The sequence below is a fragment of the Cebus imitator genome, unplaced genomic scaffold, assembly GCF_001604975.1.
Source record: "Cebus imitator isolate Cc_AM_T3 unplaced genomic scaffold, Cebus_imitator-1.0 Scaffold180, whole genome shotgun sequence".
Lineage (NCBI taxonomy): Eukaryota > Metazoa > Chordata > Mammalia > Primates > Cebidae > Cebus > Cebus imitator.
In genome coordinates this window covers 2100012-2126443 of record NW_016107495.1, presented here as the reverse complement: position 1 = coordinate 2126443, position 26432 = coordinate 2100012, and the positions used below count along the sequence as shown (strand labels likewise).

The following is a 26432-nucleotide window of genomic DNA, read 5'->3' as shown; positions in this document are numbered from 1 at the left end:
GCAGGTGGTATAATTTCTTGGGCTATGTCTCAACCAGCTGCCAGCCACCATGGGCCTGAACTCATGACAGGATTTCACCCCTATCATTCACACTACAAGGAAAGAGCCCCCCAGAGCAGATGTTCCCCGGTCACCCTGGGATTCCTGGTCTACAGGATAACGGGGCCTGAGCTGACACTTTTAAGTGCTCAACACCTAACAACCTGTGACTTTTCAAAAAAAGAAGTCCAGAGATGTGATCATCCAACATATTTGCATGGTTTTCTGAGCCCTTTCCTGCACGTGATCTCGTCTGACCACCCTGACACCCTTAGCCATACACTTAATTGGTTCTTTGAAGATTTCCGGGTTTCCAGAGTCAACCTGTTCAAACAAAATACCCCAAGGAAGGGATAGTACCTTATACTTTTATTGGCTCATAGCTTGGCAAGAGTTGGCAGCTGGCTGAGAATTAGGCCCTGAGAAGGAAACAGGATTGGGAGGGATTGGGAGGGGGTCAAAAGGGAAAAAAAGAAAAGTGAAAGGGGGAGGCAGAGATGCCCTGATGTCCTCCCAGAAGCCCACCTCAGTTTTGCAGAAAGAGATTCTAAGCAAGCAGAAAGAAGTTCCCAGCTCCCCCAGCCCCCCTGCCACCCCCACCAGAAGTAAAACCAACTTTACTCATGAGGGCCAAAGGTAGAGAGGAACAGAAGAAAAAGGAGAGATGGGAAGACAGAATAAACCAACCATCAGAGGCTCTTCAATCTTAATTCATTTTATTCTACAAAATGCTACTCAACTGAAAGTGGAAAAGCCAACCCCCCACCCCCCAAAAAATCGCAAAGGAAAGTTTTAATATGTTCTTTCTTCCATAGCAGCAAGCTTTTTCTAACAAGCTTTCTTTAGTGCAAATACTGTAGGCTCATATTACATACAGTAAAACAACAAAGTAACAACAGCAACAGCACACCACCAGAAAGGCTTCCGAACAGAGCTACTCCTCAATTTTCAAAACTACACAGATTTTTGAGCTTGCGGTTCTGCCTGGAAGGTCTATTTAGGAGACTCCAATGGGACCATGTCACCATTGCTTTAAAAAAGAAAAAGGTGCCCAGAAAGGTAATTAAATTCCCCATAGAGCTACATGAACCATGTACAACTTGTTTCTCTCCAGGGTCTTACAGCTGACTTCACTCCACGTCATTGATGTATCTCAAATACAGATGCGCAAAGCTTATTTTCTACTATACACCAAAATGCTATATATATATACACATCTCCCACGGCAGAAAAGACACCCTGATACCCTACTCTTTATACAAAATCAAATGTTTTCTTCCTGGAAATCAAGTAAACGCAAACTAAAATAAATGGAATAAACTTTTAATCATACAGAGAAGTAATTTTTGAGGATCAGGACAGGATCTTCCACTGTGTTCTCTTACAATGTACATGTGTTAGCGACCACTGTCCCCAGAGGAATGACAACCCACATTTAAAAATAGAACCTTTTTATACAGTTTACACAGCACAAGTCACAAATCACTTTAGAAACAAAAATACATTATCCTAAATTTTTAAAAAAAGGAAGCGAGAAGAGAGAGAGGAACGGAGGATTTTAATGCTATCAGTTTCTATTCAGGCTTGATACAACATAAAGAAGATGTAAACATTTAAAATAAATAATAAAATAAATGTCCATTTCTTCTCCCCCTCCCTTTCCCATAACCCTCTCAAAATTCGATCTGCCCTCCTGAACATGTCATCAAGCATTGGATAAATTAAACCCCTTGGTTGATGTATGGTCAAAACACTAGAAGCGTAAGAAGATGCCAGATTCGTAGTGGGATGACTGGGTTTCCTTTTAAAAAGCTACAGAACATGGGCACGCCTGGAAATGTACACACACATGCGCGCACACACACAGCCCAACCTGTCAATAAATAGTGAGATGCTGGCTTTTAAGATGAATGCCAAAACAACTCAACAAGCAGAAGGTAGCAAAGACCCCTTAAGTTTTTAAAAGAAAGCTCTACACACCACATATCCTATTGGTCCCCAAATTCTCTAAGGACTCGGGTTACCCCTCGGACCATCAGGGGAGTGCACAGGAGCACATGGTGGGGTAGAAGTATGGAGGTGGGAGAATATTGTAGGGGTAAGTCCTTGAGAACAAACATGAGATTGACGGCAGATCTCACCTCCGAGTGTTGCTGTTTATCCATTACTTAGGGGCCTTTTACAAAGAGATGTCCTCATCGCTTAGTCTCATCCTAAAGAGGATATATATAAAAGCTCCTAACACAGTGCCTGGCACATAGTAAGTATATTATTTTCCTTCCTAAAGGGGGCACAAAGATGTCTGATCAGGGAAGGAAATCAACCCGAAAGTTAAATGGTGAGATTGCATTTGCACTGTTGGTCCGTCAAGGAAAAGAGAAAAAAAGTCCCAGTGCTTCAGAGAGTTCAACCACCCTCACACTTGGAATCAAGCTAGAGCAGAGGGAGACTCTTTTCCCCAAAGCCTGAGAAAGAGAAGCAGCAGCCCCAGGTGGCTCTTGACTTTGAGATGCTTGAGCGACACACCTGGCCCCCAACACAGGCAGAATGATGTTTGACTCTTTCTGAAAACCTCCCCAGTGAATTATCTGCTTGGAGCTGGCTGCAGCAATTTCCTAAGTCTCAGCTGGGATCTCCTCTCCTTCCTGTGTCAGCAGCTTCCACATTCACCTGGCCAGGGAGAGTACTATTCCCAGAAAGACTGGCCAGGTCAAGAGGACCGTGTGTTTTACACGAGCTGACCAAAGAGTACCTGCCATGTGCCCTCCCAGATCTGCCTGCAGCTCAACCGGAGTCCACATCAGCTGCCTCTAGAGTGGGGCCGTGGGAAGCATGGAAGTTCCTATCCCAAGCACAAAGACAGCCCCACTGCAGCTCTTCCACAGCTGGAGCCACGGAGGTGACTGGTGATTCTGAAGCAATGGTGTGTGTGTGTGTATGAGAGAGAACTGAGAGGGCAAGCCATAAGGAAGTAAACTCAGGATATGCTAACTTAGATGTGAATATTCAGTCTTCCCCAAATCAAATCACCTCTGGCTTTGGGGAAGCCAAACAACCTCCTACAACAAAGCCTGGGGGTCTTCAGAGGGAACGTAGCTCAGAGGCCCCTTACAGTCCTGTGGGTTGGCTGGTGCTTTGCCTTCTGCTGGTCCCGACACCAACACAGCTTGAAATCTGAACTGAAGCCAAGCTGTGTCTCAGGAATTTGTCCAGCCTGGCCACAAATCAGGCTGCGACCTGCACTGGGATCTTTACTGTGCAAAGTGGGGAGTAAGGGAGCTTTTAGAAATAAAAGACAAGAAAGCAGCTTCATTTAAGAAATACCTATATGCACAAAAAAGAAAATAGCTCCCACTTGGCTACAAATACCACTTGAGATGATTACACCTGTGAGAACTGAGAGCACCCCAGTTTTCTTTGCCCATCTCCTGCTACTCCTGGCTCATTCTGCTGCTTCGATTAATCTGAAGCCAGAAACCCAACTGCCCAAGCTTCTTAGAAGGGTCCCTCCCAGAGTCCCTGGGAAACCTGGAGGGGGAGCATCACAGCCAAGGGATACAGGAATAACATTTCTAAAGTATTTGAACAAAATCCTTTTTCTTTGAAACTCTGCTTTCTGCATCACTTGTACACATCACTTCCAGTCCTACTGGGCCATGTACTTTAAGTGTACAGATGTTCTGCTCCGTATGTCTACTGCATGGAAGCAGGTAATGTTCATGAAATAATGACCAGCATGCGTGGACTCCACGTGCGAGGGAGCAGCTGTGTGAATGTGTCACTGCTTTCTCCACAGAGGAACTTAATTAATTAGTCTATCTTTCAAATGAGGATACCGTGATCTCTAGAGCTGAATCCCCAGCAGCGGAGTCTCTGCAGAGCACAAGCCCCGCAGAGGCCGGTTCTGGCCAGGAGCTACTCCCCTGACTCCTGTCAAGGCCCTGCTGGACCAGAAACGGCAGGAGTCATACTCTGGGGAGAAAAGGCTCAGAGGGCTGGGTGGCAGGGACCCCACTGAGCTGTGCTCCTGCTGGAGGTCAGGGGGACCCTTCCCCAACCCTGTGAAAGGGGACGGCTCTCCCGCAGTCAGAAACAAAGTATCCTATTTCCAATTCCAGCAGCCGGAAAGATTCCACAGACAACCAGGAACAGCACGTGAGCCACAGCGACAGCGACAGCTCAGCACAGCTGCTCACAGCTTGCTCACTGCCTGGGCCAGAAGAGCACACTGGGGTGGGGGCAGGGGAGTGTAAAAGAGAAAGCACTTGAGCCAGCAGGTGGAAGATGACCACAGAGGGCAGGACAGGCCCGGCGCCCTGCGGAGAGGCGAGCAGCCAGGGCAGGCTAAGCTGAGCGGGTGTTGGGGCAGCGGCTCCTGCAGATGCCACTGCAGATGCCACTCCAGTGACAGCCTCCCACCTCCCTCCCCTGCTTCTCCATCCACGGCAAATGCTCCTTTGAGGCTTGGGGAGGGGCTGCCTGGCAGCAATCTGGGGAAGGTCCAGGCCCACGCTCATTAAATCTCTGTGGGTGGCGTCACCCTGAGAGCCAGGGTGGGAGGGAGGCAGAACCCGGCAGGGACTTGGAGTATAATGTACAGCTCCTAGGGAGGGGTGCCTCCCTGGTCTGAAGAGAAGGGTCTGGGGCAGAATGGCAAGGCAGTAATTACAGGAGACGCCCTACTCAAGACACCAGGTGAAGGGAAGCTGGCTAGGACACCTGTGTGGCTTTGTTGGCACTATTCCTGGCCTGGTAATTAGGCATTTGGCAAACGCAACCTGTACCCCACTGTCTCACTCACACCCTGTCTTCTGGCCAAGCCACTCCTCCAGAAGCCGTCTCCGAAGGTGGGCAGGAAGGGTCCTCTGAGCCTCCCCGTGATGGCAGCATCTCCTTGAGAGCTCAGGGAGCCCTGCTGGGGTTCTGGAGATGGAAGCACCAGGGTAGGGAAGGTTCTGTATTGCACTTTGTCCCCTTCTGGACAAGTCAGCCCCAGCAGAAGAGTCACCTGCTGCCCCGTCTCCAGAAATGAAGAGCTTTAATATTCAGACCACCCAGATGAAATGTCATGGCGAATTTGATAAAAACCAAGAGGGACTGAAACTGACACTGGGGAGGGAAGGGGCAAGTCGAGGGAAGGTGAAACCAAAAGGCACTGAGCATGCGTGGTGGGGCAGGAAAGGACACCATCACTCCAGAGACAGTGTGGTAACAAAGGGACAGGAATGGTCCAGGCCAGCTTCAGGCTCTTCAGAAGCCAGAGAGATGTCCAAGTCCACCAAACCGAGTTCTCCAAGGCTTTTCAAGAAACAGGATTTGCTTGCAAGATGAATGAGGGAGGAGGTCCCATGGCTTCCAAGAGATCAACCCAAGTCTTCCAATACTCACTGCTAAGTCCCACCTGGATCCCCCAGAGCCAGGAAGCTCCATGGCAGGTCCTCCTCTTGCCCTCATGGCCCTGAAGCGCTTGAAGGTGCTGGTCCCTGGGAAGGAGGAGCGAGGAGGACCCCCTCCCAAGCTGGGGAGGAAGGTGCACTGGGTTACAGAGCCAGCAGAGTGGGGGAGTTCAAGGAGTCTGATGACTGGTCCCCACTGCTACTGCTTCTGCGGTGAGCCTTGGAGCAGGATTCGGAGGGTGACGCGGGCGACTCCTGCTCCAGGACGCTAGGGTAAGTGAAGACGAGGTTTGAGGTGCCTGGAGTGACAGCAGGCGTGGAGGTCACCACGATGGGGGTGTGCAGGGGCTCTTCACCGTAGAAGCCCCCAGCAATGCTGATGGGCTTGATGACAGAGCGCTGGGCCTTGTCCAGCCCCGCCGATGAGGACGAGGGGCTGTCCTCTTCCAGGGGCTCCTGCTTCACCACCACAGCGCCCACCACACCACCCCCACTGCGCATGGGTGGCAGCCCGGGGGCTGGGGGCGATCGGCGCTCCTCAGGGCTGATCTTGCACACAGGGCCGTGAGCCACCAACATGAACTCCAGCTTCTCCTTCTCCTTCTGCAGCTCAGCGATCTCCTTCTGCAGGCCCGACTTCTCCTCCTCCAGCTCCTCTGTCTCCTGCCAGGGAAAGAGAGGGATGTGAGGGACAGCAACCTGCCAGGGACCCTGCTGGGGGGCAGTTCCAATCTAGGCAGGAAAGAGAATACCAGTAATGTCCTCAGACACTGTGAGAGCACAGGCTCACACACCTAACCACAGATGCCACTGGTCTGAGTCACCTGGAGGCTCAAGATTCATTTCCAAAGAAGGAGAGTTAGCTTCGAGAGGGGGCACGGTAACAACTGCAGCTGCCATAATGCAGCACCTACTGTGTGCGAGGCACTGGGTTAAGCATTTCATAGGTAACCTCATTCAATCTTCCAGCAGTTTTTGGAAGAAGATGTTACCATCACCCCATTTTGCAGAGGAGGAAAATGAGGTTCAAAGGGGTTGTGTTAATTTTCCAAAGTCATAGAGCTAGCAGGTGGGGTAGCCCAGATTGGATTCCCATTGTATCTGACTCCAGAATCTATGTGCTACTACTATGTTCTACAGCCTTGGGGCCAGGACTGCCTCCTGGTACCCAAGGGGTGAGTACTGCAGAGATCTGCATGGAGAAGGGGCATGGAGAAGGGGCATGGAATGCAGCTCTGCACAGCCCTCGTCTTGTCTTCCTCCCAACCCCATGCCAGCCCAGCTGTGGATGGATCCACGCTAAGCTCAAGGCTGCAAGAGAGTGGAGACTGTGTCACGCACACTCCTGTAACCCCAGTGCCTAGAACAGTGCCTGGCTTCTAATAAGTGCTCAGCAAATCCCTGTGAGATCATCATAGCCTCTCCTCCCTTTTTTGGCTCCAATTTCTTTCTTTTTTTTTTCCTTTTTTGAGACAGAGTCTCACTCTGTCTTGCCTAGGATGGAGTGCAGTGGCATGATCTTGCTCACTGCAGCCTCTGCCTCCTGGGTTCAAGCTATTCTCCTGTCTCTGCCTTCATAGTAGCTGGGACTACAGGCGCCCGCCACTACACCTGGCTAATTTTGTATTTTTAGTAGAGATCGGGCTTCACCACGTTGGCCAGGCTAATCTTGAACTCCTGACCTCAGGTGAGCCACCCACCTCAGCCTCCCAAAGTGCTGGGATTACAGACGTGAGCCACCACCTCCAGTCTTTTGCTCTACTTTCTTAAGCGCATTTCAGGACTCCCAGAACCCTCAGAGAACATTCGGTACAGCCACCATGCTTGACACAGAAGTAATGTGACAGCCTGAGAGGGCCTGTGAGGACGCCATGGCCACCCTGCGAGGCCCTCACCCCACTTCTTTCATCCCCAGCCAGAGAAGCAGAAGTGAGCAAATGCACGTGGAGGGGCCTCTGTGGGAGGGGAGAGAGTGTGTGTCAGCAGCCTCCCCCTGTTTTCCCTAACATGGATGCCTGTTCATCTGCGAGGAGATAGAGGCAAGGGCTTCGTTAAGCAGAGTACGGCATATTCCGGAGTGAAAAAAAGTTTCCGTCTGTCTCAAGGGTCTGATGAACGTCATGAGCTTATGAGAGGCTTCCTGTGGAGGATGTGGCTCAGGGGCCTGGGTGGCTAGGCCAGAGGGCGGGGGAGGCAGGGGAGTAGGGTGTGAGGCTTCTAGGAGGAGAGAAAGAAAGGAGAGGGGCCTCGGGGGGCAGGACTATTCTCAGGCAGGTGGTAAGGAGCATCACGTGGGGCACAGCTCCTTGAAGTGCCAACCAGAGAAAGGGTAGTGGTGGGAGGGCTGGCTGAGGAAGGGGACTACGGATCTCCCTTGCCTGGGAATAAAGAATTCCCACTCATCCTCCCTGGCTCTCACAACTCTGAGGGACATTACTACAGGCATCACAGAATTCAGGCAATTCAATTCATTCAACACCCCAGCGTGAGGGCTGCAGTACAGAAACAAGCCTAAGCCGGTAGACGGTACCTGGGAACATTAACTGAAGTGAGGGGATGGGCCGGGCACAGTGGCTCACACCTGTGATCCCAGCACTTTGGGAGGCCAAGGTGGGTGGATCACCTGAGGTCGGGCAGATGATCTGAGGTCAGGAGTTTGAGACCAGCCTGGCCAATAGGTGAAACCCTGTCTCTACTACTAAAAATACAAAAAATTAGCCAGGCATGGCGGTAGGCACCTGTAATCCCAGCTAGTTGGGGTGTTGAGGAAGGAGAATCACTTGAACCCAAGAGGCAGAGGCTGCAGTGAGCTGAGATCATGCCACTGCACCCCAGCCTGGGTGACGAGAATGAAACTCCATCTCAAAAAAATATAATTAAAAAAAAAAAGTGAGGAGAGGGGGATGTTTTCAAAGCCCCATCCTGGGCAGTCATGGTGAGGACCACCAACAGAGTCTCTCATCTCCACACTCTGAAAGCATTCCACCCAGGAGAGTCAACCCTGGCTCGGGCCCTCCACACAGCACACAGCCCTTCCTGGAGGGCTAGGCTCTGAAGGGAGTTACGTGATGTTGGTCAGGTCAAGCCTAAGACAGGGAAGGGCAGGGCTATGGGCCCCCAGGCCTGGGCAATTAGGCAGCATGGGAGAGTGACTCACAAGGGCAGCATGCAGTGCCACGGCTGCCATGGCGCTGAGTTCATGATAGAGGCGGGGAACCCGCCTGCCCATAAAGGAAATGAGAAAACCCCAAGAAAATACAACTCGGCTGCCACGTGACCCATCTCCATCAAGACCTCCCCCTGGCCCAACCAGAGAGCTTAGGCCAGGCTAGGCCACTCCTGATAGCAGCAGGCATGGGAGTAGCTGGAACCTTGGGAAGCAGCCCTGGAGGGGGCAGGTCTGGATCTGCCCTGGCTCGCAGGGACCTGTGATTCTGAAACCCTCTGCCATCCCTCACCCAGAAGCCCCCACAGGTCCGTGAGCAGAGAACACTCAGGCATTGGGGAAAAAAAAGTGGCTAGACTCCCCCCAGAAGGTTGTTCATTTCTTCCCTCTGGGTCCTGGCTGGTGCTAAAGGCCATCTGCCTCCCTCTCTCTTTTTTTCAACTGGCACAATGCTGACCCATGTGTCCAAAGGAAGGAAAGCTCTATCTCCACTGACTCATCTGTAGGGTACTTGTGGGTAAGCAGACAGCTGTAGGAGAGAGATCAGGACCCCTGGGGCTCTCACTCCAGTCCACCCAGAGGTGTTCCTCACCGCCTGCAGCTTCTCCGTCAGCTCCCGGCGTCGGTTCCGGCACTTGGCTGCAGCCAGCTTGTTCCTCTCCCTCCGGATGCGACGCTTCTCCTCCTCTTCAGGAGACAGCTAGAGGCCAAACCCAATGATCATGATTAGAACAGGGCCAATGGTTCAGAGCATCATGATTAGAACATGGCCAATGGTTCAGAGCATCATGATTAGAACAGGACCAATGGTTCAGGGCATCATGATTAGAACAGGGCCAACGGTTCGGAACATTTTTTTAAAAACTATACTTTAAGTAAGGCAAGAAGCCCTTCTGTAAATGGGGAGAGGAGGAAGAAGGGTAAGAGGAGCATGGCTGGACTCAGAGGCCCCAGAACATGCAGCTCACTGATGTCTGGCTGCCTGGGAGGGCTCTTTTGAGCTCAATCTGCCCCAGAAGGTGATGTCCATGTTTAAAGTCCATGTTTAAACAGGACAGCAATGGGTCAGGGATTCGCTGGCCCCGGCATGATGGCACCACCTGTCACATCAGCCCTGATTCAGTGCCCAGGCCAGAGAGAAGGAGCTGGGGATGCTTCTCCAAGAGTCCCCTCCAGCTCCTGCCAGCCAGGCGTGGCCCCACCCACTTAAGCAGCTTCTTCCAAATCCTGGCTAATTACTCCTCCCATCACTTTGCCTGCTCTGCAAGCCTCATTATCCCTATTTGGTTAAGTAGCTGGGCCTGGAGTCCCCACACAGGTAAGAACCACCCAGGGGGAATGTTATATTGCTGCTGGGAAGGCCAGGAGTGCTACTCAACTCCCAATTTCCTCTGCCATTCCCAGGGTGCCAGCTGCTCACAGTTCAACCCCAAGTACTCCCCCACATGCCTGCTGCAGTGTTAGGTTGGACAGGACATGCAAAAGGAAGAGGAGCCCCCAGCAGGTATAATCCTGCTGCCCACCATACCCGTTCACTCAACAAGTGGGCACCTGCTTCCATGTGCAAGATACAGTTCTAAGGGCTTAGGATTTATCTGCGAACCAAACAAAGGAAGACTCCCCTGCAAAGAGCTTAGGGTCTACATTCTTCCAATGAGATGGTTAGGAACTTGTCTCTCATGCGAGAGGGCATGAATTCGGCCCTACTGAGCAGGGCCAATGCTCTGGTTACATAGAGCCTCGCAGAGCTGTGACCCCAATGCCTCTCTCGGGCAGAGGTAACACAAGGAGCTGACTGTGGGCCAAAGCAGAAAGCAATGCTAAGGAAAAGACCACCCATTCAGTTATCAGACATTGATACCTACTAAGGTATCAAGGTGTGCATCAGACTGTACACCTACTAAGTGCCTAGTGCTATTCTGGGGGCTTAGAAGATCTCAAGGAGAATAAGACTTGGGTCAGCTCTCACAGGACACCTGAGGGCAAACTCAAAGCTACTTTTGTCGGAGCAGGAAGAATTTGTCCCATGGGGGGATACTGCCTGGACTTTGGGTCACCCCATAAAGGAAAGAGCCACTGTTCTGGTTGAAACCAAGTCAGAGTCCCACGATGCTCCCTCTAACCCTGGAGGTCTGCTGCTGTGCTGTTCTGAACATCCAAGAGAGGACAATCATCACAGCACCAGGGAGGGCAATCCCATGCCTGTCACACAGAGGGGAGGCCACGGCTCAGCTGAGGTCATGAGGCCACTTGGCCAAGGCCCTGGATGCTTGCTGCTCCTAAACCTGTCTTGACTTGAGCCCAGCAGAGTTGCCAAGAAAACCTTATGGCACTGCTGCAGGCCTGGGTTTAGGGCTCACCACTGAAAGGGCCACCAGGGCTCCCTGTAAGGCCCAGGAAGCCCCCTAGATCCCTCGCTAATGAGAGGCAGAAAAGAAGGAGGCTGGCCTTGACCCCACTCCAAGCCTTCCTCCCCACCTGGCTGCTTCTGGACAACTTTTGGCCTCCTGATTGACCTAGAAGTCTCTCCCCTGACTGGTGAGGTGTGGGGCAACTCATGGGAGCTGTCGACATCGGAAGTGATCAGGGCCAGTGAGATCAACATGGTTCTAGCTTGAGTGTGTCAGCACCATCACATACCCACCCACAAGCCACACACCCCTCTCCTCCCCACCTGCTCAGCGTCGCTGCCACGGGGCACAGAGGGAGCCTCCCAGGCGGGCTCCAGACAAGGCCTATGAGGCACCAGGTTGGCTCCAGGGACAGGCTCCTCCCTAGCGGGGCAGCTTGGGGAGGTTGGGGACGGCTGGAGTAAGCTTCAGAGTGAAGCCCTGAGGGCTGGGAACCCAAAGAGCCAAGGTTCTAGGCTGCTACTGCCCAGGCTTCCTCAAAGTTGCCGGGTGATTGTGTGAATTCCCAATTGATGTGGGATCAAATGCTCCTTGTTCTCTCCCTGCCTCTCAAAAAAGGAAGGAAATTCTCCAGACAGAGTGTATGAGGCACGCCTAGGTGGTGTGGTGGGAAAACCACAGGGCTGAAAACCACAGGTCAAGAGAAGTGGGTTCCAGTGCTGGCTCTGCCACTAACTCACTGTGTGACTCTAATAGAGCCCTTCGCCTCTCTGGGTCTCAGTTTCCTTATCTATAAAATGGGTGTAAAGGGGAAATGAGAAAATTAATTAATTAATTAATTAATTAATATCCCTTCTGGATATTAATTTCTAAATTTGGTGTAAGGTAGGCCCAGAAGAGAATGGAGAGCATGGCTAGGCATGGTGGCTCATGCCTGTAATCCCAGCACTTTGAGAGGACAAGGCAGGCTGATCACCAGAGGTCAGGAGTTCAAGAACCAGCCTGGCCAACATGGCAAACCCCATCAAAGGTACAAAAAAATTAGCCAGGCATGGTGGTGCATGCCTATAATCCCAGCTACTCAGGAGGCTGAGGCAGGAGAATTGCTTGAACCCAAGGAGGCGGAGGTTGTGGTGAGCCGAGATCGCGACATTGCACTCCAGCCTGGGTAACAAGAGTGAAACTCCGTCTCAAAAAAAAAAAAAAAAAAAAAAAAAGGCCAGGCGCTGTGGCTTATGCCTATAATCCCAGCACTTTGGGAGGCCAAGATGGGTGGATCATGAGGTCAAGAGATCGAGACCATCCTGGTCAACAAGGTGAAACCCCGTCTCTACTAAAAATACAAAAAAATTAGCTGGGCATGGTGGCGCACACCTGTAGTCCCAGCTACTCGGGAGGCTGAGGCAGGAGAATTGCTTGAACCCAAGGAGGCGGAGGTTGTGGTGAGCCGAGATCGCGACATTGCACTCCAGCCTGGGTAACAAGAGTGAAACTCCGTCTCAAAAAAAAAAAAAAAAAAAAAAGAATGGAGAGCATTCAGCACATCCTCAGGCTTTGTGGTCCTGCTAGCCCCAAAGAGTCCCTGCCAAGCCTGGCTCTCACTCAGGATCACTTATGCCCGGGGAGAGTCCAGCTCATCGATGACTGTAAGGCTTTGCACCTTGGACTCCCTGAAGGAAGCGTATTTATGAAGGACATGATAAGCATGGCTACTGCAATATTTACAACTGCAATTATGGAAAGCAACTGTGAGGAGGATACTGGCCACTTGCTCCAGAAGCAGAAGCGAAACATGCAACTGAATCTATTACACTGTAGCAGACACGCCTCCCCAAGCGGCTCTGCACTGTGGTTCTGCTGTTAACAGAACAAACCAGCAAGGAGTGTATACAAGACCCAGCTCTGTTCTCAGAGGAGCAGAGCTCCTGAGAAAGCCTACAGTTCCTGGAGTGGTGATCCCTGTAATTCCACGTATCCTGGGGTCTGGATCTACCATGATCCATGGGGAACCATGTAACACTGTGGCCCAGGGATCACAGAGTGAAGATGGACAGCAGCTGAAATGGGCAAGTGTTCTGATGCTGTCACTGGAATAGTTTTCCAGGATAACATTCCATTTGAAAACGGGATTCCACTGCTAAAGTATTTTCCCTTCCCTGGGCTCAGGGTGGCATAGCCTTGGAGAAGGAACACTTCACAGGAGGTCCAGCCAACTGGGATCTAGCCCATACTTCCCCACTTACTGGAAGTGACCACAGGCAGGTATGTCTGGCCCTTGCTTGTATCATCTGAGATGGGGGACAGATGGGGCTCTCTGAAGGCTTTATTCCATTCTTTCTGGAATTATGCATGATTCTGATTTCCCTTTCCAGGACCAGGGTACCTGGCACTGCCCTGCCTCACTGTTGATCCAGGCAGTGAGCCTCTTGAGTACCGGGTAGGTGCTGCCTAAATAGCAGAGCACCAGCCCCCATTTTCTGGCTTCCCTCCCCAGCCAGGTTAATTCCTTCTCAAAGCTGATCCCCTTGAGGAGAAAAGGGATGATGTCTCGCCTCCTCTGCCTCATCCTCCCCTGTCAGCTCACGCTGCTGAACAGACTCCTAAGGCCAGAGTTACTGCGGGAACATGCATTCCAGGCCTTGGAATGTGCTCCTGCCCTGAGGTGGAACACTGAGGAGGAATGGGAAGTCATGTGGGCAGTACCGGCCCAGAGCCTGACCCCAGAGGTCTGCACTAGACCAGCTAAGGGCTCATTCTAAAAAGCTCACAGCCAGGGTTCATTGGCTGCTTGTCCCATGGCCCTTCTGCCAAGGATCAGAGAAGGATCCCGCTGTGGGCAGGTCGTAATAGTCCTTCCCATCTTTAGCTAAGTCCTGGCTGGCAGGAACTGTGGTCCCCATTGTGTGGCTGAGAAACAGACTCAGAGATTCTTTTTTTCTTTCTTTCTTTTTTGTGGAGAATGGGGTCTTGCTCTATTGCCCAGGCAGGTCTTGAACTCCTAGGCTCAAGCTATCCTCCCACCTCTGCCTCCCTAAGAGCTGGGATTACAGGTGTGAGCCACCATGCCCAGTGAGACTCAGAGATTCTAAGGGACACAAGCGAGATGACGGAGCCAGCCTGACTCTCGGTTCCCCAGCTCTGCCTCCAGCGATGGGGATGACATGCTCTTCAGCCCCTGATTCCCTTGTCTCCCGTGCTCTCAGAACATTAACGCTGCTCCCTACCAGTCTGCAGAAAAATGTTTTGTGTTTCTGGGGCTCTGACAGCCACTGACATGGCCCTTTCCCGCTGGTCTGAGCTGTACCTGCTCATCTCTCCTCCTGCGTCCCACGGTGGTGCCAATGGTCTTGATTACGCCAGGTCTTGGGAGGGCCATGTGCCCAGGGACAGAGGCCAGGCCTGGCAGGGGGCTGTAGGGGTGCGAGCGAGGGTATGGGTTGGACATGGAGGTGATCACTGTGGGCTGCACCATCCACTGCAGGTCCTGGCTGGTCGTGATGGCATTGATGGTAGGGATGAAGGCACTGCCTGAGCCAGGCATATCTACCCGGAATTTCTGAAATGAGGAAAACAATACAATTGAGCCAATACATACTAAGCTGAACAGGAGACTTAATGATAACTGAACAGAGCCGAGGCAAAAACCAACACAGAACAGGTCAGTGTTTGGAGGGCAAGGTCAGGACCACAGGTGGGCCTGGATAATTCCTGTGCATCCAAGAGTCAAGCGGGGAATCTTAACTATTCCTGGGGCTTCACGTCGGAGCTGCTCCCTGACTGGGTCCTGAGAACTCCATCCCCAGGTGGCTCAGTAAGGATACTGTCAAATCCCAAATGATTTCCAAGACAGACCTGGTCCCCAGCACTCACACTCGGCAGGCCCTTTTGGCAGCTCTCCAGGCTATACATCTGCAGGATGTGGCACCTGGGTCTCTTAGGCCTCTGAGTCACCTACCAACTGTTTCTCAGGACACCTTGAAGAGATTTGCACACCAGTAGCTTTATACCAACAAAGATCACCAAGAAAGCATCCTGTGTCTGCTTTTGTCACTTTCCAAAGAGGTTCTGGACAGGGCTATGATCCCATCAGGGCACAGCCAGGTCCATGAAAAGATGCCCTCTAAACCATGAGACTAACAAGTAGCGGCATTTGCAGCCAGGCGTCCCTTGCTGTCCTTATCCCTCCTCCCTTCCTGTCATCAGCATCTTGCTTGGGGCAGACCGGCTGAGTGTGCCTCTCTACACAGCTACACAAGCACTGATCTATGTTCACAGATGTTTCTGTGGGAAACTCTGGGGCTGCTAGCACAGAGTTTTCTCCCCATCTCTTAATTTATGCCCAGACCACGTTGCAGAGCTCTCTGGAACATGCTGCAGGAAGCATTCTATTTAAAATATAAGATGATGACAGAGCATAAAAACTAAAATGGGCTATGTTCCTTAGCAGTTGGTCTTGACCTTTCTCCAAGGCAGCCACTGGAAAGTGGAAGAAGCAGGGAGGAGAGAAGAGCCCCCCACTTCCAGCTTTTCTGTGGAAAGTCCCCCTAATGGAACCCAGGTGAACCTTCATCTTCAGATGATTCTTGTGTCCACATAAAGCTTCTCCAAGTAGTTTCTTCCCCACTTGGAAAGCGGGTGAAATTATGACAATAGCTAAACCTTCCTGGGCACTTACTAAACGTCAGACACTATGTCTTACCTAGATTATCTCATTAATTCTTCCTCTGAGGGAAGAATGACCATTAGCTCCATTTTAGGGACAGAAATTTAGGCTTAGTGAGATTAAGTAACTTATCCAAGGCCACATTGCTAATAAGCAGCAGGGCCAGGATTCAAACCCAGTTCAGCCTGAAAAAGAGGCCGGAGCCCCTGAACACAGTGATATATAAGCTCCTTTGCCATTGCTTCTTTCTTCCTCAAAATGCAGCCCTAAGTGCTGGTTATCCACCCCCACTGCCCTCAGACAGAGTGTCAGGTCATCCCCTATAGACCTTCCCTCTCACCAAGAAAGCCCCACAGATCTGTCTGGCCCCGAATGGAACCCCACTATCATTAGCATGGATGCTGTAGTATCCCCTCTATGCCGGTTCAGTCAGACCAACCAGGATAGAAGCATTCGCAGCAAAGCTGGCACGATTGTCTTTGCCCTGTCACAACATTGGGGTTCCTGCTGTGTAAATAATGCTTAGAGTACCCCACTGTAGCTGACATAGCCGGGGACCCCTTCTTGCTCAATTCCCTGCTATCTGCCTGACCCCAGTCTGTATGGTTAGAACAAGCTGAATCACCTCCCAGACCGCCTCGGGGGTCTCAAGCCAAAAGCATTCAGCGAAGAGAACTGCCCAGCACAACGGACTCTGGGACTCTGGAGGACAGTTACCCAGCGCAATGGATCCTGGGGTTCGGGAGGAGAGCTGCCTAAAGCAGTAGGTTCTGGGATTCCGGAGAAAAGTTACCCAGCGCAATGCATTCTGGGATTTGGGAGGCGAGCTGCCCAGAGCAATGGGTTCTGGGATTCTGGAGGAAAGTTACCCAACGCAATGCATTCTGGGATGGAGGACAGCTTCCAGAGCAATGGTTTCCGGGATTCTGGAGGAAAGTTACCCAGCACAATGCATTCTGGGATTTGGGAGGAGAGCTGCCCAGAGCAATGGGTTCTGGGATTCTGGAGGAAAGTTATCCAGCGCAATGCATTCTAGGATCGAGGACAGCAGCCAGAGCAGTGGGTTCCGGGATTCTGGAGAAAAGTTACCCGGTCCAATGGATGCTGGGATCCTGTGAGGAGAACGGCCCAGGGTGACAGATTCTGGGCTGCATTTCTGAAGGCAAAGAAAAGTGGGCTTTTTATCATGCACTGACTGAAAAGCAGCAGGTGTGTGCATGTGGAGGAGGGAAGGGTGCAGTGAGCAGGAAAGCATCCAAGTGGGAAATCATCTTCAAGGAGGAAAAATGGCCAACTGGGGCTGGGCTATGAGTAGGCAGAGTCGTGAGAACAGCGGGCATGGCTGAGTGTGTGTAGAAGCACCACGTCCCAGACAGCTATTTTTCTCCGGGGCTGCTGGATGGGAGGGGCGGAGTCAGCACTGCACTTAGGGTCAGGAGGCTTGGAGTTGAGACCTGGCTTAGCCATTGAATGCTTTGCCCTGGGCTCAGAGGACTCAATTCCATGGATGTGAAGGGGAATGCTCATCACACTCACTGTACTGTCATGAGGATTAAATGAGTAGCTACTTGTAATCACAGGCTATAAAAGCATGCCAGTGGTTCTCAACCCTGGCTACACAGAATATTCCAAGGAGCTTGTTAAAAACCGCCAATGTCAGAGCCTCACCATTAAAAGTCCAAAATAATTGGTTTGGGGCAGGCATCTGATAAGGTTTTCTTTTTTTTTTTTTTTTTTTTTTTTTAACTCCGAGGAGATTCTGAGAAACATTGCTTCAAACAAATGGAAGGTCATCACCACCGACCACCACCATGACATATGCCTGTGTACTTTGCACAGGTGGCTCTGGGGAGAAGTGCCAGCTTCCCACTCCTGGGAAGCACCCAACTTTCAAATTCCATTTCTCTCTCCAAGCCAGGTTCTGGGTTTGAAATGCACCTGAGGCATCCAGCACAATGGTTTAATATGACCCCCTCCTCCATGGGGAAGCTGTCAGCTTTCCTTTTAGGAAAGCACCGAAGAAAGTCACTCCTCATTCCAACAAATAAAAGTGTTCCCGTTTAAGGCTTGGGGAACCCAGCAGAAACCCTGAAGCAAAGCTGAGAGACTAAGATCCCTTGGGAATAAGTGCATGCCTATGAGCCCCTCTCAGGCCCTCCGGTCCACCCGCTGTGGAGGGCAGGTCCATGGTATGTGCTCCCTGGTATACATCAGCCAGATTCCTTGCAGCAATGGCTTGGTCTAGACAAAACAAGACAGCAATAAAAACCAGGCAGGAGGTAATGACTGCCTCTGAAACGCATGTACACCTTGTTTCAGACAGGAGGTAAGGCCATCTGGATCATACACTGGCTCTAAACTGCAAGGAAAACAATGTCCCATCCCCAGAGGGGCCCAGGGCTCTGATAAAGAAGGCTTTTGTCTCCAAGAGGAGCCTCTCTGGGAGACACACACAAGTTTCAATTAGATCTGGCAGATGGGCCTTGTCTCAACTCCCAACATGTTATTCAGAAACGTGTTATTCAGACAGTAGGGTAGGAGAGAAGAGGTGAAGTTAGGAGTTTGTGGTCCCAGAAGTTAGCCTGGCATTCTTCTATGCCAAGAGACCCGAGAATCAGCCAAATGTCACACTGGAGATAAATCATGGTTCTCTATGAACAAGTTAACATTAAACACAAACCAAGACAGAGCCGCTCGGCTGTGGGCTACAGGGCAGTTTCAGACCTGCTGCAGTGCCAGGAGTGTGCTGGGAGTGACGGGATGGCGCGAGGGAACCCAGAACCTCACTTGGCTCCTGGGGGCTCTGCAGCCAATATGTCCTCCTCGAGAACACAGTGAAGATGCTAAGTGCCTGTGTAGCATTCCAGCCTGGCAAAGCCTCCAAATATTTAACCATGTCACCCTGTCAACTTCTGGGTGGGCAAGAATGCCTATAAAAGGATACAGTAGTCCCCATCCACCTCCTACAGCACAGTCTAGCAAACTTTTGCTGTGAAGGGTCAGGCAGGAAATATTTTAGGTTTTTGTGGGCTATACAGTCTTGGCTATAACTCAATTCTGCCACTGCAGTGCCAAGGCAGCCCTAGATAACGTGTCAACAAGTAGGCATGACTGTGTTCCACTGAATTTTATTTAGAAAAATACTCAGGCCATAGTTTGCCAACCCTTGTCCAAGAGGTTCATTCTTATCTCTCACGCTCAGGTTGGAGGGAAAGGAATACAGACAGGAAATAAGAAAGCAAAAAATCAGAGCTGACATTTTCCTCTAACCCAGGTAACTGAGGAGATGGGCTCTCACTCATCAGCTCAAATCTCCAGACCCTAAGCCGAAGTTCAAGCCCTTACAAAAGCTTTGTGGTCTTCGGGCGTGGAAACCCCCATCACCCTGCTGCTCCCTGTTGCGAGGGTGCTGTGAGGCTGCTTAGAAAGTATGTGTGTGCTCCTTCTGCTACCAATAAGAAAGACGGCTGAGAACACAGATCCTCTAGGGCCACCAAACTTCAGCAAGTCAGAGAAGTGCCCCAGCCCAATTGTTGCTGATTCGGGAAAACCGCCTCATGAGACTCTAGGGCAGAGCCTTGGCTTCAGCCCCGAATCCATGGCTTTTTGCTGGTAGGTACTGAAACTAGGGTTTGGGCCCCTACAGGCCTGGATGGGGCCAAGGACTTAGCCCAGAGACTCCTGAGTGGGCAGAAGTGGTGTGTGAGATGGGAGTCAGGGTTGGGGTTCTTGGCCCAGCCTCGTAGCCAGGCAATTCTCCATCAGATGGATTCTTGTCTGAGTTATTAAGTATTCAAGCCATGAAGCCCTGTGGACTCCGGGACCTGCCTCACCAGGCAAGCAGGTATGACTGAGTGTATCTAGGAAAGGACTGGGTTCTCTCCCTTAAAGAATGCTTTCTTTAGATTCCCAAGATGGAAAAGGGAAAATTCCAACATCCCAGAAGATTAGCTCCAGAGGAGAGCAAAGGATAAGGGCATATGCTCTCACATTTCCCATCACATCCCCACTGGGGCCCCGTTTAACACAAATGCTCTGTATTTTTACTGAACCTGGGCTATTCCTCAAAGCCTTCCATAGGGAATTTAACCAGTCTTCACAGGTTCTTCGTTGAACATCACTTTGACCTCTGACCTTTCATTCCTCTCTGAAGAAATGCCACTATGTCACTATGGAAACTGTTGCTAATATGTCATGATTTCCCAGAGTGTGATAGTGTACAAATGCTCTCTCAGATGACTCGCCTCTCTTCAGTCTCCAGGCTTTCCTGGGTTCACTTGAAAGAGTTACTCTACACCTGGCTGCCTGCTGCAGGGAAGAAAAGAAACAGAAAGAGAAGGCAGCCCTCGCCCAGCTTCCCAGCTGCTTCCCTGCCAGGGCTCTTCTGACCAGAAGTCCCTCTCCAAAGCACTGGGGAATTCACTCCACTATTACTGCAGGCCCCTTTTGTAGCCCCCACAGCTCCTCAGCAGCTCTGCACTCCATGGAAAGAACATGTCCTCTCATCTCCCTTAGAGCCACAAGAAGGTGAGTCTAGGAAAATCTCAATGCCACGGGACAGGGACAGGGCCGAGGGACCAGGTGGGCCAGGCAAAATCTTACACCTTCCCTCTTTGGCCCAGGGAGCGGAGAAGGGATAGAATTACCAGATGGGGTTTGGAACAGATACATTTGCCTCAATCAGGGCAGCTGCTATCATTTTGAAAAACTGTGGCAACATACAACACAGATGAGACATATCCACAAAGTAATGATGCTATTTTTTTCTTTGTATAAACGAATAGACCAGAACATTCGTCTCCTTAATTCTCACATCCAGTATCTTTATTCCTATTTAACAAACGTGAAAAAACAAATCCAAGTTATTGATGGCAAAAGTGCCTGCTTTGGTGTCCTTTGTTGTGGGCATACTCTCCCAGGTAGAATCCTGAGGTCTGCAGGACGTCGGGTCACACCCTACTTTGGACCCACCCTGATCACCCAGACTTTGTGTGTCACACTTCATTCCAAAGAGGCTTTTGGTAATTTCCAAATGTCAAATTCACCCCTCAAAAGACAAAGATTTGTTAGCAGGAGGATTTTCAAAAGAATATGCTGAAGGCAATTGCAAGAGAGGGTACTGCAAAACCTTTCTGAGTCTGAGCATAGCCACAGCATTCAGATAAGCTTTTAGTCTCCTCAAGGAAAAAACAAGGAAGGGGATGACAGTGATTTGGATGAATAAGTTCTGCTGTGTTTGTATTAAGATAGAAAAGAAAAACAAGTCTCCCAATTTTACCCTCACCTTGAATAATAAGATGCAGAAAAAGGTAGTGGAAATGCACTCACGGTTTTGGATAGGAAAATTCAAATGCCACTCAGACAATGCATGACTGCTATTTCACCCCATTCCCTTTGATGAAAAAGTGAAGCTGACTTCCACCATCAAGAATCAGCGGAACAGACAAATTCTTGGGATAACATTCTGTTTGATCCTAATCTACAACATCTGTAAGATCAAGGGGAAAAAAAGCACTCAGACCCTTAATCTGTGCCTGCCACGTTCCCACCAAGTGAACAAACCCCCTCCTAATACAAGCACGTAAGAAAACAAACCTTGGGAATTAGAACAAATTGTGAAGGCACCGTAATGAACAGACAGACATCAAAATAGGAAAAGAAAAAAGCATTCCTTTTTCAAACAGGTTTTATTTAGAACAAAACTAAAAAAGGAACTCAAAGTCAAGCAGTTCCCAGTTAACCACGGTTCAATATGTGGCAGTTATTTGTCCCTCATTAAAAAGAAAAAGCATCCTAAGAATTCCAAACTCACTAATTTAACACTCTCTGGGACTGGAAAAATACATTCCCAAGATAATTTTCCTAAAAATTTCCCATAGAGGGCACTAGAGAGGTACGATTGAGGCTGACTTGGGAATCACAGTCATTTCTGGTAAAAGTTCTTTGATGTGAGGAATGTCCCAGTCTGGTACAGTTGGCAAAAGTTCACTCTGGGGAATTGTGTGTGTGTGTGTGTGTGTGTGTGTGTGTGTGTGTGTGTGTGTCTGTCTGTCTTGGGAAGGGGTGGTTGAGTAAGAAGAGTGCTAATCTGGTATCATTAATTTCAAAAAGGAAATACTCCCCTTGATTTATTTTCATAAGTTATCTGAGAAACAAATAGCAGCCCTGGAAAAGTTCTAGGTCTTGTTTTTGTTTTGCTTTTTCATTAAAAGGGGGCCCAGCTGATGAAAACAAGTTATGAAATGACCTATGTTTGTGTAACTGGCTGGATTGCGTAATGCTAAGGCCCTGAAACCGTAATAGCCAAGCTGCCAGGCAGGGCATATATCTGGGAGATGTTTTCCTAGGAAAGTTAGGAGAGAGAAAACAACAGCAAAAAGAAAAATCCAAGAGGGGGAGGTGTGTGCAACGATTACTGACAAAATGAAATCACCAATGACCAACCTTTGAGATTAAAACTATAACTGGAACAGGAAATATTTTTCATGCCTCAAGTTCCTGCCATATATAAGAACAGAAGCTATAACAAAGAGTTGTCTGCTCCCCTCCACCCCCCAAAGTCACTGGAGTTCATGGCCATGTGTTAAGATCCAGCTTCATGGAGCTAGATGGGAAGGGAAAGCTCTGGGTTGAAGAACTGGCAGCAAACTGATGAGGACTATCGGACCCCCAAAAGAGAGACCTGAAAAAACAAAATTCACTTGCCCAAAGAAAAACCAGAGAACGGTCTTATATGGATGGGTGCACTGAGATGCCATAAAAGAGAAAGGCCCATCCACTGACTGCCAGGAAAGTCTCCCAGTGAAGGAAGCTGAGAGAAATAAAGTGATTACATGTTTTATCTGGTATGTAGTAAAGTTACCTTGAGCCCAAGATCGGGCAAGGTCATAGCACAGACTTGTGACAAAAGCCTCTGAGGTCAGTCCTCAGGACCACAGAACAATTTTGTTCACAGCTGGAGCGATGACGGAAAAATCCACCCCGTTCCTCCTCGTCCCCCACCCAACCACCACCAGACCAAGGAGCGGACAGGCCAAGAAACTTGTCTAAATCAGCATTACCTTGCCAATCCCTCTGGTTTGAAAGGCGCTTCACACACTGCCGGGCCGAATGGGCAGGCGTCTATGTGAGAGCCCCATGCACTGGCTATTGCTAATTGCAAAATCCTCATGTGTTACAGCATGCTAGGAATTAACCAACAGCTGCTTTTTGCTTCAGTAATGAGGCCCTATTACACTCTGCTGGGCTGAGTTCTCTTCCTTCTTCCTCGCTCTGGTTTCCTGTCTGATTTTCTTCCAAAACAGGGAATTGCCTCCACTCAGATCCTGAGCTCAAAGCCCTAGTGACACAGATTATACAGTTGGGGCACCAATGTCCGGTCTGACTTCCCTCCAGCTCCAGGGTCTATGCTAAGCCAGGCAGTAAGATTGCAGTACTCCAACGATCACTGCCAAAGACACGTTAGGGAAAAGAACAGAAAAGAAATCAAAAGATCCCTTCCTGATTTCAGGGAGGAGGAGACAGGCGTTTGGGGTTCGTGGACTGGGAAGAAGAAGGGAGTGGGTATAGACTTCCACCTATTGCCTGCCTCATAATGTTTACATTGAATACAAACCACCAACAGGACTGGGAAGCAAACATAATCAACAACTTTCGGATTTTAAACTCCTCACCTTGGTGCTCAATGAACAGACTAAGCTGTCTACTGTGGGTGCTTATAGGAGCACCAGGGGAGGCAGAGGGAAGAGAGAAAAGCCATTTTGGGGACTCACCAGATACAGGGAATCACTTTGGAACAAGGGATCCCTCATCAGATCCAAAAGAGACCCATATTCCATAATATTTTCCAGCTGAGTCCACCCCCTCCCTGGAAGCCCACCCAGCCCCTTCTAGAGCCCAAGGCCACACTGCGCGTTAGGGAGCATCTCCTGCTGCAGCCAACTTTGCTAGACCCCCACAGATGCTGACCACGGTGGGCTTCATGTTGTATTGTGTCTGCGTTAACCCAGCTCTCTCGAGACAGAGCGGGTGGAGGAGCTGCAGCAGAGGGCAGGCACGCCATCAGCACCCCCCCCCCAACCCCCAGCAGCACCTTCCTGGTATTTATAAACACACAGATCACACGCACAATCCCTCCAGTGCAAACCAGTCAGGCTGCTTTAGAAACAAGTTGCTTTCTGCTTCCAGAACCACCCAGGAGCCTACGTGATGTCTCTTCCCCTACCCGACCCCCTCTTCTCTCTGCCGGCCTCCTTGCTCTACCCCCAGACCCTCAAGGTGCTCCTTCGTTCCTGGGGGAGGCGGACAGTGCAGGCTCCTGCCCCCCGACCCTTACAGAAGACGGACGGAGACGGGCAGGCAGGGGCACACAGGCGGCAGGAGCCAATCAAGGCTGGCTTCTTCCCTCCTGACCTTCGCACCTGATTCCCAGAGCGGCAGCCCTCGCCCTCACTCCAGTTACTTGAAGGAGTCCAACCATGTTTCTGGGTCCCCAACCCCTTTCAGAAAGGAGCTAAGACTGATGGAGACCGGGGAGGAGAGGAAGAGGGCTTTCCCGAAGGAATACGGTCCCAGGATGTCCAGAGGTGCCAGTGGGTGCAAAGATTTTCTTGTCTGTCCACCACCCAGAGAGAAGGCGCGGGGGGTGGGGGAGTGGGGAGAGAGGGTAGTTCTTGGAAGGAGGTAACGGCCTCCTGGTAGGGGGCCTACAATTCCAGGAGTTTGTTTGGGTAAAATATAATGGGGGGGAGGGTGTTGTCTCTTCAAGCCCACTCACCAGTCCCCTAGTTTAAAAGGGCAGGGGGGAAGGGCGGGACGAAAATCCAGAACTTACAACGGTGGCCAGTAGGTATTTACTCGCCAAGAAAAGGAAAAGAAAGGAAAAGAAAGCAAAAGAGGCAGTGGCGGCGAGAGGAGGGCAGGGGTCCGCCCGCGCCGCCAGGTGCACCGGGGCCCTCACCTACCTGCTGGCCGCCGCCGCCGCTGGGGTAGGACTCGGCGTGCGCAGGAGAGCCGCTGCTGCCCCGGGACGAGGTGTCAAAGTTCCCGGGATAATCCTGGTACATGATCCGCGGTGGGGGCCGGAGAGGAAACAGGGTGTTTTTCTTCCCCCGCCCTCGCCGCGGCCGCGCACCAACTGCTGCGCGCTTGGTCGTCCACCCGCCGCGCCGCGGGCTCTGAGCTTCGCTCCTGGGTTTCTCCCCCTCCGCGGCGGGCGAGGACAGGGAGGCGGCGACACCCCGAGAAATGCGTCCCCCAAGCGCCTCTTACGGCACTTCTTTCCGGCTCTGCGAGCGCCGCGGGAACAGTTGTCCACCCGGTCCCTCCCTCTAAAAAGTCGGCGCGTCTCTCGGTCCCTCCCCTGCGCGCGCCCTCCCGCCCCCGCGCGCAGCCGGAGCTCAGCCGGGACCCACGGCCCAACCAAAAATTGGAAATTAAAAAAGACTGGGAGCCCGGCGAGCCTGGCCTGCCAGCCCCAGGGACCCCCTCCCCCCCGATTTCAGACAGGGTCAAAAAGGCGGAAAGAAACGCTGTCCGCTGGGACAAACTTCTGTTTCTTCCTTTTAGAAAAGGAGCCGGCGAATAAACTTCCCGTGGCCGACTCGCCGACGGAGTTTCGGGGCGGCTCGGACACTTGACTAGGAGAAAGCGGCGTGCGCCTGTCCCGCAGCCCCGAGTGCGCCAGGGGAACAGCGGCCCGTGGGGTTGAAGCTGAGCTGGCGCTGAGAGGGACGCGGCCCCGCTCCCCGCTCCGGCGTCCGGACCTGCACCCCTTCCCTGGCGCCCGCTCCAGGACCGGCCCGCCTCGCCCGGCCGCGCCTCTCTCTCCCTCTTTCGGTCCCCGCCGAGCGCGGCTCGTTCGCTCGCTCGCTGGTTCGCTCCGAGCCCTAGCGCTCTGCCCGAGATGAGTCACTACAATGGCACGAGTTCAACTCCACACTCTTTATTCTCCAGCCCTGTACCATGTGGATTCACTCACGTCAACCCCAGACTCCACCTTGAGGGAGGAGCGCACGAGGAGGCGGGGGAGAGGAGGCCGAGAGGAGGAAGAAGTGCGGGAGGGGAGGAGGCCGGCGCAGCGCTCCCCTCCGGGCTTCGGCTCCCGGCCGCGCTGACGCCAGCCGCGCACTCCGCGAGAGGAAGCCAGGTGGTGTCCCGGGCTGGAGCTGGCGGCCCGCACGGTTCGGGGTCGCAGAGGCAGCCCCGGCCCTCCCGCGCCCCCCGCTCACCCCCCGGGCCCAGCGCCCTTGGTCTGTTCCATTGGCGCACGTTGCCAAAGATGGTCATTTGCGTTAGAGGACGCGAGTGCGGGTTTCCTCGCTTTCGGGTGACGTGGAGGGAGAGGGATTCCCTCGCCCGCTCCCGAGTGCGCTGCGGCCTCTCCCCCACCCTGGGAAGGGGCGCGGGGCGGGCCCCGAGAGCGGCCGCGCGGGTCTCGGCTCCAGATTTTAGAAAATAATCACAGCCCTGACGGCGAGACGGGCGGCTAGGTGCGGCGCCACCGGGAAGTCGGGAGCTGGGCGCGCACAGGCGCTTGCAGGGAGGGCGCGGCCGCGAGCGGTTGTAGGCGCCCTCCGCGGCGCCGCTGAGCGCAGCGGGCGCCCGGGGCGCGCAGGGTGCCCGCGCCGCCCTGCGGCCGGGTCTTTGCTGGGCGCGGCGCCGCCGGGCGGGGCTGGCCTGCCTATTTTTCCCTCCGTGGCGGGCTGCTTGCTGCTTCCCTTTTTTGTTTTTTTTCTTTTTTTCGGTTGTACAGTTAATTTGTTAGGAGTAGCCTTGAAGATGAAATTAACCAGTCAAGACATTCCGGCCGCCCTCCG

General features: G+C 51.8%; 1 protein-coding gene across 2 annotated transcripts; it reads right to left on the bottom strand.

Annotated features, from left to right (window-relative positions):
* Positions 1 to 1346: 1346 nt before the first annotated feature.
* On the bottom strand, positions 1347 to 25948 carry FOSL2 (FOS like 2, AP-1 transcription factor subunit). Of its 2 annotated transcripts, none has more exons than XM_017545645.2 (4): positions 24579 to 25948; positions 14257 to 14508; positions 9194 to 9301; positions 1347 to 6098 (listed from the first exon to the last, which is right to left on the bottom strand). In XM_017545645.2, exons 1-4 carry the CDS (start codon positions 24678 to 24680, stop codon positions 5580 to 5582), a joined length of 981 nt encoding a protein of 326 aa, XP_017401134.1. In that variant the 5' UTR covers positions 24681 to 25948; the 3' UTR covers positions 1347 to 5579. The 2 variants fall into 2 exon arrangements, with proteins under 2 accessions (XP_017401134.1, XP_017401135.1); XM_017545646.2 differs by lacking the exon at positions 24579 to 25948 and adding an exon at positions 22677 to 23492 and having other exon boundaries at positions 5431 to 6098.
* Positions 25949 to 26432: the final 484 nt, after the last annotated feature.

What these genes read in the sequence shown, in the direction of transcription:
- FOSL2 (XM_017545645.2), bottom strand. Translation starts at nt 24,680, where the DNA reads ATGTACCAGGATTATCCCGGGAACTTTGACACCTCGTCCCGGGGCAGC. An exon ending in GCAGGAGGAGAGATGAGCAG is followed by an intron (nt 9,302 to 14,256) that starts GTACAGCTCAGA and finishes TTTGGCCTCTAG; the next exon opens with CTGTCTCCTGAAGAGGAGGA. An exon ending in TGACGGAGAAGCTGCAGGCG is followed by an intron (nt 6,099 to 9,193) that starts GTGAGGAACACC and finishes TTTCCCTGGCAG; the next exon opens with GAGACAGAGGAGCTGGAGGA.